The sequence below is a fragment of the Myripristis murdjan genome, chromosome 14, assembly GCF_902150065.1.
Source record: "Myripristis murdjan chromosome 14, fMyrMur1.1, whole genome shotgun sequence".
Lineage (NCBI taxonomy): Eukaryota > Metazoa > Chordata > Actinopteri > Holocentriformes > Holocentridae > Myripristis > Myripristis murdjan.
In genome coordinates this window covers 38,276,631-38,292,400 of record NC_043993.1, presented here as the reverse complement: position 1 = coordinate 38,292,400, position 15,770 = coordinate 38,276,631, and the positions used below count along the sequence as shown (strand labels likewise).

The following is a 15,770-nucleotide window of genomic DNA, read 5'->3' as shown; positions in this document are numbered from 1 at the left end:
CTTTGCTTTGCTCTGGTTTTAGTGCTCGCCCCCGTCTCATATTTTTCTTTTGCAGTCCCTCATTTTTCTGTCAAAATCCTTTTATTTAACTTGAAATGTTTTTTTTTTTTTAGCTGTTGCTTCCTTGCATCCTTAACATCAAACTCCACGTTACTTTCAAAGCGTCCTGTTCCAATCAGGTTCAGGTTTCCTTGAAAATCCACCTTTCTGGGTGGAGTGTGTATTTGTACAAACTTCACTCTTCTTACAGATAAATTTACACAATTCACCGTTCAGGCGTTCAGTGAGTTCAGTCTGGAGAGACATTTCTGATCTCTTTAAGCTGAGCGAGATCTGACACAACCAGATCAGATCTTTTTGTTTGTTTTTGTTTTTGTATATGTATCTGTCACTCGCATTTGTTTTTGCACAAAATGAGTTATTATTGCTTTTAATTATAAGTTTCAGGGTTTAGTTTATCACCTAATATGAATCACTTATTCTTTACACTTTATTGTAATTTTTTCATTGGTAATTATGTCTAAATGGGGGCTGTGGTGTTGTTTGGCGCCCTCTTGTGGCCAAACACAGAGCCTGATATTGTTGGGTGAAATGCCACACAGGCTGAAGAGAATAAATCATAATTTTGCTTCATTCAAAGCCGGACTGCCTCAGTTTTCTGCGTCACTTACAGATTCATATCAAGCAGGACTTCCAGGAGTTTGTCTCTGTTTTGGAACATCTTTAGAGTTCCTGTTGGGTAAAATCACAGGAGAGAAAAATCTTGAATCTTCTCTTTCTAAAATATCTCTGTATTCAGTCCACCACTCGCGTTTGTTTGTTTGTCTGCATCCATTGACACCAAAGTGGTGTTGACATGAGCGGCAGCACAGTGGACAGTGGAGGGTTATAGTGTAAGTCTGTCTCAGAGAACAACAATGAAAATGGGGGAAAAAAGAGAAAAAGACAGAAAAAGATTTTTTTCTTAATCTAGATTTTTTCATGCCAGTGTCACATAATACGAAGATGTATTAGTGCCATCGCAGGGAAAAAAAACTCGGAAAACACTCAGAGCTTCTGTGATTAAAGTGGTAAATTTACAAGACAAACACTTGAAAATCAGCGACGTCTCTTCAGAGTCCAGATGCTGAAGAGGAGGTTGGGGTTCTGGACTCAGACCAGCAGGATTTCCTTCAGACTGGATCCCACAGGAGGAGGACAAACTGGTTTCACAGTTTTCTCTGAGTCTGGATGTGGATCAACCCCGAGAGAGTCCCGGGTCAAAGGTGACAAAGGAGGCATGCATTTGATAAAAGGGCAAAATGGAGGATTCCCTCTGTGCTGTGACTCTGAACAGTCAAACTCACTCAAACTCAAAGTTAACAACTTGATTTGTCCCTGAGTCGTGTAGAGCAGCTGTACACAAAACACAACCCACAAGTCAACCACGTTAAAGAGTATAACAGGGAAAAAGCATTAACATAACAAAATAGAATAAAATAAGATACTGGCAGTATTTTCAAAAGGTGCACATGGTGTTGAGGTCAGAGCCAAACAGAAAAACAGCAAAACAAAAACAGAAGTAAGACAAAATGAAATTAATTAAACATTAAATTACATTAAGACAAAAACCAAAAAAAAAAAATAAAAAAAAAAAAATAGAAAATGGACAATAACACAATGGACAATAAATGATCACAATAAAAATATAATTTTTAGCACATATAAAAATTATACTTTCACCTCCTGTGGCATCACAATAAAATGATCCTGTTCATACATGTGTCCTATAAATATGAATATTCATGTGTGTGTCCTATAAATATAAATATAAATATTCCTGTGTGTGTCCTATAAATATAAATATGAATATTCATGTGTGTGTACAGTAAGTCTTTGTTGTCGCGTGTTCACTGTTTTCCTGCGGACGTTGGACTGAAGGGAACCTGCACCTCCTCTGTCTCACCACACGGTGACGCCATCACATCGCTGAGAGACACGGGTGCTGCCTTCAGGTGCTGTGGGAAACATCACTGCTGCAACAAGGTGGGGATTTTTTCCACATGAAGGGGCGGAGTTTTTTTTTCTTTTTTTCTTCTTTTCTTCTTGCTCGTTCATTTCAGCGTAACGTTTTGATGAGCACTTCACATAAAATAAAACAGAACAAACAATAAAACCGTTCTAAACACAGAAACATAAAAAGCAAATTAAGTCAATAAAACAATTAAAAATTTACTGAATAGAATACATAAAGTAATTTTTCCTTTTATTTCACAGCTCAGAAGAAAAAGAAAAGCCTACTTTTGATGTATTATTTATTCAACAGAATGGGCTTTTATTGTGAAAAACTGAAACACCTTGTGATCACCCTCACCAGGAGGAGGAAGTGCTGCCAACCAATCAGAGCAGAGCCTGAAATGTTGGGAAAAAATTTAGTTGATTTTGACTCCAGTCGCATTTTACAAACACAAATCTTTCCCAACAACAACAAAAAAAAAAATACAAAATAAACTTAAAAAACTAGGAAAAGAAAAACTGAAATCATTCTTCAGTTGAATCACCAGAGAAATGAATCGTGAATTTAAAAAATCTCTGTTCAGCCAAAGACCCACAGCTCCCAGAGTCTCGACCAGACGCACCTGAACGCACCCGGGTCAGGCGGAGAGAGTCAGAATTCGGAGCTGTGAGGAGACCCTGAACGCAACACGGGCCCATACACGGATATCTTCGTTGTTGTTTTTTTTTCCCCTCAGTGGGAGGATCTCACAGACACACACACACACACACACACACACACACACACACACACACACACACACACACACACACACACACACACACACACACACACACACACACACACACTTCACCGCTGTACATTCACTGTGTTACTACACGGAACTAGTTTTCCTGTCCGACCCGGGATCAGATGGCCTGCGGACGGACGCGGCGCTGCGGGAGGCTGCGGGAGCGACGCGTGCGGTGAAGGTGAGCTGCGTTTCATTTGATGCTTCATCACATCAGAAGAAGAAGAAGAAGTTTGAAGGCAGTTTGACCGAGAACAGGAGAGTGTGGCTGCTCCGTCCTGCTGCTAGGAAAAAAACTGTTTAAACTCCACCTGAGTCAAAGTGACAGCAGAACCTTTCAGGTTCCCTCTGGTTCCTTTCAGGTTTTTTCTGGTTCTTTCGGGTTCCTTCTGGTTCCTTCAGTAAAAGTCCTCTCAGTGAAATGCGGCTCCGAGGCTTTCATCTGTCAGGAGTGTTTTGATGTTTTTGCTCCACATCCTGTTGAGAAGTTCACAGGGGTTTCAAAGTGGCGGCCCGGGGGCCCCAGGGGACCCTGAGGGTGTCCCAGGGGGCCCTCAGCAAAGTAAGAACTAACTAAAAAGAACGCAGCCTCAGAAACCTGATCCACCTTAAACATTTTCACGTGTCCATTTTTAATTTTATTTTCAGTATTATTATTTAAATTTGTATTTTATTTATTTTATTTTTATTTTATTATTTTGCTTGTTTCCTTAATTTTTCTTTTTTTTTTCCAAAAATATTTTCCTTGTCATATATATATATATATATATATAGATAGATAGATATGTGTGTATGTGTGTGTGTGTGTGTGTGTGTATATATATATATATATAGTCATTTTTATATTTTTTGGGTAATTTTTTTTCTGTCAGTTCTGTCAAGGAAAAAAAAAAACAACTTGATCCAGCATCACTTATTAAAATGCTTTTTTTTTTTTTTTTTTTAAATTTTTTTTTTGATAATTTTATGGTAATTTTCTTTTCTGTTTTTTTTTTTCTTTTTTTTGCTATTTTTTTTATTTTAAAATGAACATTATTATTGTTTATTTAACTTTAATTTAAATGTAATTTTTTTCGTACTTACATTTGAGTGTTTGCTCTCTGTGTTGCAGAGATGGGGTGTGTGTGGCTGCTCGCTGTGTGTGTGCTCGGCGTGTGTGTCGCGGCCCAGAGCGGATTGGACAGAAGTGGCCACGCCCATTCAGAGCGCCATCCGGGTTCCAACGGCAACACAGCCTCAGGTATGTGTGTTGTGTGTGTGTGTGTGTGTGTTGTGCGTGTGTGTGTGTGCGTGTGTGACCAGCAGATTGACACCACACAGCGGCGTGGCGTGACTCCTCCATCAGGTGGCGCTGCACTGCGGGTTAGCTCTGTGTGTTCTGGTGAGCACAAAAGTCCAAAACACACTATAAATAATTATTTTACGCTGAAACGTGTTGTGGTTCGGGTTAGGAGACTTGTCGTCATGGTTACGGTTAGGAAAAGGTCGGGGGTCGGGCTGCCAAACGTTAGGTTTCCTCCTCCTCTTCATGCAGCGCAGGTTCACGGTTCCAGCAGCTTATTGCCAACGGGTCAATATGAATCAATATGAATCAATATGAATCAATATGAATCAATATGAATCAATATGAATCAATATGTACTGCAGCTCCATAAGTGCTGCCATCTGATATGAGTTTATTGGGATTTTAGTTCTTTGAATCCTCCTCTAGTTTGTGTGTATAAAGTCTGATGAGGCTGTGATTCTCCTAGAGGTCACTAGAGGTCATTTTCTCCAGCCTTTCAGCTTTCCAGTCAAAGCAACTGATGCAGCTCCAAGCCTGTTTAGGCCCCAGTCTGCACACACACACCATTTTACAACAGGCCACAAGAACACATGTGGACTGCAGGCTTTGGGGCCCAAACTGCATGGGATTAGCAGAAGGTGGGCGTGTCTGCAAAGGGGAGAGAACCCATTTTCATTCACACAGCTGGAGGTCAGAGGTCAGAGGTCAAGGGACCCGCTGGAGACAGACAGGACAGTTTTACCCTCGACATCATTCAGCTGAACCTCTTTTTCATCTTCTTCATCATCATCTGCCTCTTCATCGTTTTCTTCTTCATCACCTCAAAACTTCACTCAGAGAGAGAGAGAGAGAGAGAGAGAGAGAGAGAGAGAGAGAGAGAGAGAGAGAGAGAGAGAGAGAGAGAGAGAGAGAGAGAGAGAGAGGATCTGCCTGCAGGAAGCAGAAGGACTTGTGGGAAATGTGGTCTTGTACCTGCGGTCAGAGGGAAGTGTGACATCACTTCCTGTCTGCTGTGAGACTCGGGGCTGTGTGTGTGTGTGTGTGTGTGTGTGTGTGTGTGTGTGTGTGTGAATCATCCATGTTTGAGTCAATAATAGCTTGTCAATACAATCAGCAGCAGTTCACTGTGGTTTTATCTAAAATAAACACACACACACACACACACACACACACACTCACACACACACACACACACACACACACACACACTACTTGAAACAAACCAGGCTGGATTCCAGTGAGAGTCCAGCATGCTTAGTTTCTTAATAAATGTCATGTATGTATGTGTGTGTGTGTGTGTGTGTGTGTGTGTGTGTGTGTGTGTGTGTGTGTGTGTGTTTGTGTGTGTGTGTGTGTGTGTGTGTGTGTGTGTGTGTGTGTTCGCTGATAGTCGTTCACCACAGCTTCCTGGATGTGACACGGTGATGATGTCACAGGAAATGCAGCGACAGAAATAGAAGCAGCTCTGCTCGTTTAGAGAGGAGGAGGAGGGAGAGGAGGATGATGAAGATGAAGATGAAGATGAAGATGAGGATGAGGATGAGGATGAAGATGAGGATGAGGATGAAGATGAGGATGAGGATGAGGATGAAGATGAGGATGAGGATGAAGATGAGGATGAAGATGAGGATGAAGATGAGGATGAAGATGAGGATGAGGATGAAGATGAGGATGAGGATGAAGATGAGGATGAAGATGAGGATGAGGATGAGGATGAAGATGAGGATGAAGATGAGGATGAGGATGAAGATGAGGATGAAGATGAGGATGAAGATGAGGATGAGGATGAGGATGAAGATGAGGATGAAGATGAGGATGAGGATGAAGATGAGGATGAAGATGAGGATGAGGATGAAGATGAGGATGAGGATGAGGATGAGGATGAAGATGAGGATGAGGATGAGGATGAAGATGAGGATGAAGATGAGGATGAGGATGAGGAGGATCAGACTCTGGCCTCCTCCTCAGTGGAGGTGTTTGTTGCTCCATGCTGCTGTGTTGCCACGGCGACAGCGTCTTCCTTCCTCTGGTGATGCGTTTCCTGCTCAGCCGGCTGCTCTCTGTCTCTCCTGTCAGTGCAGGGGGTTCAAGGTGAGGCCCGGGGCCCCCCAGGGGGTCCTGGAGGGTCCTCCAGGGGTCCTCAGCAAAATGAGGAAGTTTAATTTCTCTGTGATCACTAGAAACAGGGAGAATGGAACTGAAATGCAGAAAATGTGTGAGGGATCGTTTCAACATTTTCTCCTTTATGGTTTCATCTGCTGTTAAAACCATGGAACCCTTTGAGAGCTGAGACGAGGGAGAGGATTCCTCAGTGAGGCTTGATGAGATTTCTTCTGTTTAAATAAACACAAACCGGCTGAGCGCAGGCGGCGCCGCAGCAGGTCCCAGGTCAGTTTGGGCTCCAGACGGTGACGTGGTGACGTGATGGAGTTTAGAGTTTTTGTTTTGCTGGTCGACTGCAGCAACAGGCCGGCGAGGCGTTCAGGTGACAGGCCCAAAGTCCAACAAACAGCAGCTGTTTTCATCCACGAGGTGAGAAAACACCAAAGCTACACCTCGACATGTTCCTGAGCCCCTGACCCGAACCCCAACCCGAACGCTGACCCAAACCCCGACCTGAACCCTGACCTGAACCCTGACCCGAACCCTGAGCCGAACCCCGACCTGAACCCTGACCCGAACCCTGACCCGAACCCTGACCCGAACGCCGACCCGAACGCCGACCCGAACGCCGACCCGAACGCCGACCCGAACGCCGACCTGAACCCTGACCTGAACCCTGACCCGAACCCTGAGCCGAACCCCGACCTGAACCCTGACCCGAACCCTGACCCGAACCCTGACCCGAACGCCGACCCGAACGCCGACCCGAACGCCGACCCGAACCCCGACCTGAACCCCGACCTGAACCCCGACCTGAACCCCGACCCGAACCCTGAGCCGAACCCCGACCCGAACCCCGACCCGAACCCTGAGCCGAACCCTGACCCGAACCCCGACCTGAACCCTGACCCGAACCCTGAGCCGAACCCTGACCCGAACCCCGACCCGAACCCCGACCTGAACCCTGACCCGAACCCTGACCCGAACCCTGAGCCAAACCCCGACCTGAACCCTGACCCGAACCCTGACCCGAACCCCGACCTGAACCCTGAGCCGAACCCTGACCCGAACCCCGACCCGAACCCCGACCTGAACCCTGACCCGAACCCCGACCTGAACCCTGACCCGAACCCCGACCCGAACCCTGACCCGCTGAGCTGCTGTCCGAAACGCTGAGGAAGAGGAGGAGACGCCGCGTTCGTCGCTCCTCAAGTCCAAACTCGGTGAGGAAAAAAAACACTGATGTGTCACAAAGGATCAGCGCTGATCCCAGCGACCACACGGAGCTTCAACACGTCAGTGAACGTCTGTGAGAGTAACTCACAGTGAGAGGTGATTCCAGACTCCAGGGGTTTTATATTGTTGTGAGCCTGTGGAGCTGCGGACTGCAGCGGCCGGACGTCCCAGGCTGTCAGTGAAGGCCACGGCGTCAGGCGGCTCTGCTTTACACCCACAGCCGTCCAGGAGAAGAAACTAGGCCTCTGATTGGTCCATAATCTGCCCGCTGGTTAATTTGAGTGTCAGTGAGTGAACTTGTACGTCCTCCATGATTTTCTGAAGTTGCATGTTCCCAGCAGCCAGGGGCCCCGGGGGGCCAAACTGTATGAGACATACACACACATATTTATAAAGCCACATGTTTAGGTTTTATAAATCTGTGTCTTTGTGTAATTGTCTGCACGTGCACGAGCCTCATGCACGCTCCCAGCCATAAATGGAGGCTGAAACGCTTCTAATCAGCTCATTTGCATATAAACAGCTGCTGCTGCTCGTTCAGTTTGTTCCCAGCTCATCATCATCAATATGAGCTGATCAGGAGCCTCCTGATCAATCCACCCATCAGCCACATCTGGATCATGAGTCACACACTGACACACACACACACACACACACACATCCTCACTCACAAATATAACAATAATTAAAGAAAACATTTATAGGCCTGTGCAAAATCAGAGACGCACAGAGAAATTGGAAACTAAGGACACTTGGTGTGTTGAAATAATAAAGTTACAATAATAATGTCATGTCAGCTCCCACTTTCATGTTATTTTCTCCAGCAGCCTGTGTGTGTGTGTGTGTGTGTGTGTGTGTGTGTGTGTGTGTGTAGGTGTGAAGTCTGCAGGAAGGTGTGCACATTCTCACCGCACCATCTCTTTTACATAATCCCCGTTGTGCGTAGAGAAGAGTGTTTCTGTGCGTACGCGGCGTTAAAACCCAGTAAAAACAGACGAGGCACTGAGGATGAGGATGGAGTGATGAGGAGGAGGAAGAGTGTGACGGTTTCTGGTGTGAAGCTGCTGCCTGCTGAGGCTCAGGAGCTTCCTGTGACGCTGCCGAGGTGTGAAAACCTCCAGCGAACCCCCCCAGCCCGGCTCTCCACTTCCCTCTCTGCTGCCGGCGTGCACTTCACTGTCCCTCCGAATCTTCTCCACCCGACTCGTCTGCTTCTGCAGCCGCCAGTGGTCGCCTGCGTTTCCCAGAATTCTTTTTAGCAGCCTCCAGAGAAGGGCGTGGCCTCTTGATAAGAGCGTTCTGACAAAAATCACAGGAAGAACAAGAGAGGGAAGTTCTAATGGAGCCCAAAATACAGAAAGAACTTTAAATTATGATTATTTGTTTTTTCCCCAGTTTTCATCCGTTCAGTGACGTCAGGACCTGACTACTTCCTGAAACAGTTCACTGATGGATGATGATCTCCACCAATCACAGTCTGTGCAGCAGGTGTAGCCACGCCCCTTCCAGTGATTTCAAACTTGCCCTGTGTTCCAGTCCCCATACTACCATACTACCATACTGTTTAGTATGCAAGAAAAACAATGAGTATGTCCCAGTACATAGTATGTCAGATGCAGTATGCCAAGAGTACCAGGATGTTCTACTACATCCACTCAGATTTCCCAGCATGCATGTCAGCATGCTGCTCTGGCCATGCTGACCCACAATCCTTTGCACAGCGGGCGTTACGTGACACAGGCCATGCCCACATACGGACGACAACACGACATAACAGCACGTGCACGTCTCTGGCGAGCTCGGCGATTTGCTGCATCTCCGAAGTCTGAAACATGGAACAGCCCCGGCATTTTGACAACAAAAGGAAGAGTTTGGAAAAGGAAGAGTCTGGAAAAGGAAGAGTTTGGAAAAGGAGGAGTCTGGAAAAGGAGGAGTCTGGAAAAGGAAGAGTTTGGAAAAGGAAGAGTCTGGAAAAGGAGGAGTCTGGAAAAGGAAGAGTCTGGAAAAGGAAGAGTCTGGAAAAGGAAGAGTCTGGAAAAGGAGGAGTCTGGAAAAGGAAGAGTCTGGAAAAGGAAGAGTTTGGAAAAGGAAGAGTCTGGAAAAGGAAGAGTTTGGAAAAGGAAGAGTCTGGAAAAGGAAGAGTCTGGAAAAGGAAGAGTCTGGAAAAGGAAGAGTCTGGAAAAAGAAGAGTTTGGAAAAGGAAGAGTCTGGAAAAGGAAGAGTCTGGAAAAGGAAGAGTCTGGAAAAAGAAGAGTTTGGAAAAGGAAGAGTCTGGAAAAGGAAGAGTCTGGAAAAGGACTCAGATCTCAGGTCGTGTCTCCGCCTGCTGGCTGACATGTTGACGTCTGAGTGGATCCTGCAGACGCCACAGAACATTTTCAGGACAGAGTCAGAAATCGATTACAGGGGTACGATCAAAGAAAGTCCTTCTCTCTCTCTCTCCCTCTCTCTCCTCTCTCTCTCTCCCCCTCTCTCTCTCTCTCGTTGTGGTGGGACAGGCCTGTCAGATGACACCACCGTCGACGGTCTGGAGGTCAAACTGAACGTCCTCTAACTTGACGGTCTTAATTCTTCATAAGCACCCGGGGCGTTCGGTTACCCCTGGAAAATCCCACATGCTGCGTTCACTGTCCACCACGCGGTCAGAGACAGCAAACCGGCGCTGCTCTGCCTGTCGCCGGGCGGATTAACTTTATCCTGGTGGAGCTTCTGCAGGTTTTGTTTTCGAGGTGACGAGCAAACTGAGGAACTGAGACCGAACCACTGGGACAGTCTGACTGGGAGTTTGTTTTTTTAAACTTACCATCAGCACATGAATGCACCATCCCTCAGAAACACCCAACCTGTGGAGTGTGTGTTTGTCAGCAGACACACACGGTGAGCAGGCTCTGGGTGTGGACGTAGGGTTAGGGTTAGGGTTGGGGTTAGGGTTGGGGTTAGGGTTAAAGTCGGGGCGGCGGCACCACAGCGGGTTCCTCTGTTTGCGCAGCGTGGAACCGTGAAAAGATCCCAGGCTCGGCGTGTCGGAGCGTCTCCGAGCCGGCAGACGACTCAACTCTGATGTTTAAGACACTTTCCAGAGGTCTTAGTAACACTTTTAACAAATTAATGACATAAAAAATTATAATAAGTCCCGGTACCCACTTTTGGGGGGAAAAAATTAAAGGCTTCTTCTCTTGTTATTTTCTTATTTGAGTTTGAAAGTAGATCCGGCAGGGAAGATCTGCAGGAAACCTCCACTCAGTAAAACAACAAGAGAAAAGCGGGTACCGGCACTTGTTCTTTATGTTGTCGTGATTCTTTATGTCGATGTTGGTTTGTGTGCTGAAAAGTGTTATTTTATTTTGGGAGCGGCTTTAACATGGAAGTGAACGGACATTTACAAATCCAGTGTTGTGGGTTAGCGGCCGAGGGGAGATCACACTCAGGGAACCAGACAACACACACACACACACACACACACACACACACACACACACACACTGCAACCAAGGACAAGTCCGGTCTGAAGTGTAGTCCCCTGTCCTTGCTTCGTTCTGCAGGGCTGCTGCGAAAACATTGACGTCCTGATTTGACCCCCAAGTCACGAGACTTGGCTGCTGAGTCGATGCGTACTGTGATTCTACACGTATTGTAATTTGATATTATGATTTACTGCAGTTTTTGTTGTCCTCCTCTAGTTTGTGTCTGGAGGTCAGAGGTCAAGGAGCCCCGCTGGAAACAGACATGACAGTTTATCCCCCCACCTCGACTTCCTCACTGCAAAAACTCAAAATCTTACCAAGATTATTTGTCTTATTTCAAGTCCAAAATGTCTTATTCCTAGTCAAAATATCTCATTACACTCAGAAGTCACTTGTTTTAAGACAATTGTCTCTTGTTTCAAGTGAATTTTCACTTGAAACAAGTGAAAATTGTCTAAAAACAATTTACTTCTGAGGTGATCATGTCTTATTTTAAGTGTAATGAGATATTTTGACTAGAAATAAGACATTTTTGACTTGAAATAAGACAAATAATCTTGGTAAGATTTGGACTTTTTGCAGTGCTGTAAGACTCGCTGAGCTTTTCTCAGATCTGTTGAGGAGCCGTTAGTTACCTGAGATCCACAGGTGCAAATGTGATTAAGGGAAAACTCCCCGACCATCAGTATCAACTGAACACAGGAATGGAGATGGAAATATTGTTGTTTTTTACTCCTCTAGCCCTAACCCTTTATATGGACGTACATATGGTTCCAAATCCAGTGTAACATGCAGAAGGTCTGGAGCGGTGCTTTAGTGCCTTGCTCCGAGGCACCCGGGCTCCCTGCAGATGTGCAGAGTGAAGTCAGAGCCGCTTCCAGAGTCGGCAGCCAAAGTGTTTCAGGGTTTGACTTGGCGAGCGTCCGGCAGACAGATGAGGTTTGTCAGGAGACGCTTCAGCGGCGAGGAAGAGGAGGCTGTTCCACACACACACACACACACACACACACACACACACACACACACACACACACACACACACACACACACACCGGCTGACATTTGTCCTCTGAGGGCTGCCGTCCTGCTGCGTTTTCCTGCTCGGAGCCCGATCGCAGCGTCTCGCAGGCTCTGAGGCGGCGAGGGTTCAGGGACGTCCCGCTGAGACGCTCTGAGGCGGCGAGGGTTCAGGGACGTCCCGCCGAGACGCTCTGAGGCGGCGAGGGTTCAGGGACGTCCCGCCGAGACGCTCTGAGGCGGCGAGGGTTCAGGGACGTCCCGCCGAGACGCTCTGAGGCGGCGAGGGTTCAGGGACGTCCCGCTGAGAGGCTCTGAGGCGGCGAGGGTTCAGGGACGTCCCGCTGAGACGCTCTGAGGCGGCGAGGGTTCAGGGACGTCCCGCTGAGAGGCTCTGAGGACGCTCCTCGCCCTGCTGACCCTCCCACCGCCTGGTGCTCTGCCACAGGAAACCAGGAAGACTGGGCTGGAAAATCTGGTTGTTCTGGTAGATTTTTCCTTTTTTGAAGAAGGTGCTATCTAATTCCCTCTCCAGGGATTCTGATGGCGGTGAAGTTCCTCTGAAGCGGTCCCATCTGATGTCCTCAAACAGGTCTCACTGTTCTGATCACCGGTTTGGAAACAGGACTCGATGGCCTTTGAAAGGGTTGTGATAAAAATCCAAAGTGTGTGTTTGCACATGAGGGCGTCCTGTTGGTAACACAGTGAATCAGATCAAAGAGCTCACAGCTGACCTGCTCTATTAGAAGGATTAAAAGAAAACTAGATTAGCAAGCAGAGGGGAGACAGCTGGTGTCGTCGCCGTGGTAACGTCGACAGTGTTACCACGGCGTCAGTGTTACCACGGCGTCAGTGATGCTGCACCTTTCCCGGCGGGCAGGGATCAGGGTGGACACTGGGAGCAGGATTGGGATTTGGATTGGGGTTAAACGCCTGCAGCTGCTCTTCCTCATTCCAGCTCTGTTTTCTTTTCCTCATCGCTCTCCTTCTTCTTCTTCTCCTTCTCCTCCTTCTCCTTCCTCCTGAAACGCAGCAGCTTCCTGCCGGGCAGGGACGGGCTCACGTCATGAGATTAGAGCACAGCCCTCGGAGAGAAACTCAGATTACACTCCAGTTACTCGCTGAATTTCACAGCAGAACAAAACGTAAGAAAGATTAGAAAATAAAACAGTTTACAGACAAAACAAACCACACGTTAAAATGTTGTTTCAAGGTGCTTTTGAAACGAGCACGGTGTGTTTATGGCCTGGATGTGGCTCGGAGCTTGAGACGCTCAGCAGACTGCTGATGGATGATCTGACCTGGGATCTGCAGCCCCGTCTGGAGAGCGAGGCTGGGACAGCGTCAGTCTCTGGGATTCTGATTTGAAGTGACATTAACTTTGATAACTTAGTGGTTTTAGTCATTTATGAAGTAAAACTCAACCGCTGTTTGATGTCAGCCTCATCGGCCTCGTCTCTGTTCACGTCTTTACACAAACACACACACACACCAGCCGACCTCTGACCCCAGGCAGATTATTTAGGCCGAGTGTAAACCGGCCGAGCCGTGCGACTGCGATCTGCTGGAAACCCGTCCTAATATTTACCCAACCGGCCTCGAACGCCTCGGCATGCCAACGTGGCTGGAACAAAGACACACACACACACTCACACACACCCACACACACACACACACACACCCACAGCTCGTATTTCCTTGTTCCTTGTTTCCTTGTTCCTTGTTTCCTTGTTCGTATTTTGTTGTTAATTTTTTTCTGTCTGAAGATCCAGTGAAAGAAAAAAATCACCAGCCAGCGTTAGCATTAGCATAAGCATTAGCATCAGCTCAGCGTTCAGCATTTCATGACTTTCTGGGCGTCGGCCTCAGGGCAGCGGGTGTGTCGCTCCCAGCCAATCACAGCGCAGCACCGTGCCGGATCAGCAGCACCACGTCCAATAGGAAGCTCTGAAAACTGCAGATGAGGGTCGGCGTTCACCCGCTGGCGAGCACTGAGGGAGAGGAGGAGGAGGAAGAGCGACGCCTGATGTCTGTTGGACAGGGAGGAGCCAATGGGCGATCTTTTTTTTTCCTAGGAAGGCGACGTCACATTTCGGCCGTCATCTCCGCCTGTTGCCATCCTAGAAAACATAAACACCCTGCCGGCGGTTAGCTTAGCCGGGAGGCGGGGCCAGCTTCCTGTGTTGTGTTTACAAACCAGGACCGGCCACTCCTCCTCACTCTGCCTTTAAGGCGTTAGACGCCCTCCGGCCAATCAGGTTCAGGTATTCCATGGCGGTCATATTTATTCATCCTCGCCGTTTTCAGCTCGTCAGGCCCCAAAAACCAACAACCACTTTGTTTTTCTTGGGTTTCTCCAACCAGGAAAGACTCGCTCACACCCCGAGGTGCATCAGCTGATCGCCCTGCAGGGCGTGTACGCAAACGGTGATGACATCACAGGTTTAGATTATTATAATCTGTAGTTTGTTCTGCACAGCGAGGCGGCTGAAGAGGAACCTCCTTTGGACATGTGAGGTGTGACTCTGCCTCAGTGCCTTTAGGCATCAGGTCCTCAGTGTAAGCTGTTAGGCATGTACCCCAACCCGAATACGATGTTTGGAAGTACACGAATAACGCTCTGATCCCGAATAGTTTTTCTGTCTGAAGTTTCTCCTCATTATTCGGGAGCTTTTTTCTAAAGAAAAAAATCGTTTTCAGTCCGATTTGGAAAGTCTAGAAGAGCCGCACGATTAAATTCTTTTATTCCCGTTCTAGTTAGCCGAGAGCCTCTGGTGTGCCGACTTCCGGTGTCTTCCCGAATCCGAATAACGAATCCATTTTTTTTTTTAAAGCCCGAATCCGAACCGGAATATAAACAGTGCAGTGGCTGTACCCCCCTAGTAACACCAGCACAGTCTCATCGGTTTCAGGAGATTCTGGTTTGTTCCTCTGAGGTCCAAACAGAAGGAAACCCCAGCCTGACGACCTGTGGCCGACCCGGGTGGCGGCGTGCAGACTGTTTTACCGGCTGCTTATCGCCCTCGCCACGCCGCACGCCTGTTTAGCGGGGCGATGCAGGACAGCAGAGCGTCAGAGAGCGCTCAGGGAACAACAGGCGTCCAATCAAATCACTCAAACCGACAACCTCCTGCTCACAAGCTGCCTGCTGCGGCCCGTGTGTTTACAGCACACACACACACACACACACACACACACACACACACACACACACACACACACACACTCTGCTTCATCCTTGAGCGACCATGCACAGACTCCCAGGATCCTGCAGAAGTCAGAAGCTCATTTCTGCCCAAATCGAGTCATGAGGTATTTCTGGTGGAAAATCTGTTTCCAAGCAGACGTGATACTGATCTGGAGTCAGTAACCTGGGCCTGTGCAGGGCCGCCTCGCTCGCCTCCTCTGCAGCACGTCAAACCCAGGCCGTCTTTAAAAAAGCACAACCAACTCCAGGGTCAGAGAGATTTAATATTTACTGAACCCTTTTGACCCAGTGCTCATTCCTCTGTAAAAATGACTCATACACAAATATGAACTTTACATGAAACATGTGCCTCCCCAAAAACATCTTCCTACACTGCAAAAACTCCAAATCTGACCAAGATTATTTGTATTATTTCAAGTAAAAATATCTCAAGCAAATTAAAAATTTGCTTGTTCCATTGGCAAAATTTGTTTCTTGTTTCAAGTGAATTTTCACTTGTTTCAAGTGAAAATTGTCTAAAAACAAGTTACTTCTGAGCTGATCATGTCTTATTTTAAGTGTAATGAGATATTTTGACTAGAAATAAGACATTTTTGACTTGAAATAAGACAAATAATCTTGGTAAGATTTGGACTTTTTGCAGTGTGTAAAAGCACGAGGACGTGTGTTGA

The 15,770-nt window shown here is 47.2% G+C and overlaps 1 protein-coding gene across 1 annotated transcript in view; it reads left to right on the top strand.

The window, feature by feature from the left end:
* The first annotated feature begins 3,243 nt into the window (after positions 1–3,243).
* The window catches only part of LOC115371710 (stromal interaction molecule 1), a 39,662-nt gene continuing 27,135 nt past the window's right edge, over positions 3,244–15,770 (top strand). The window contains 2 exon segments of the mRNA XM_074933731.1: positions 3,244–3,348; positions 3,898–4,026. Coding sequence (XP_074789832.1) covers positions 3,246–3,348; positions 3,898–4,026 — 232 coding nt within the window. The 5' untranslated portion in view covers positions 3,244–3,245.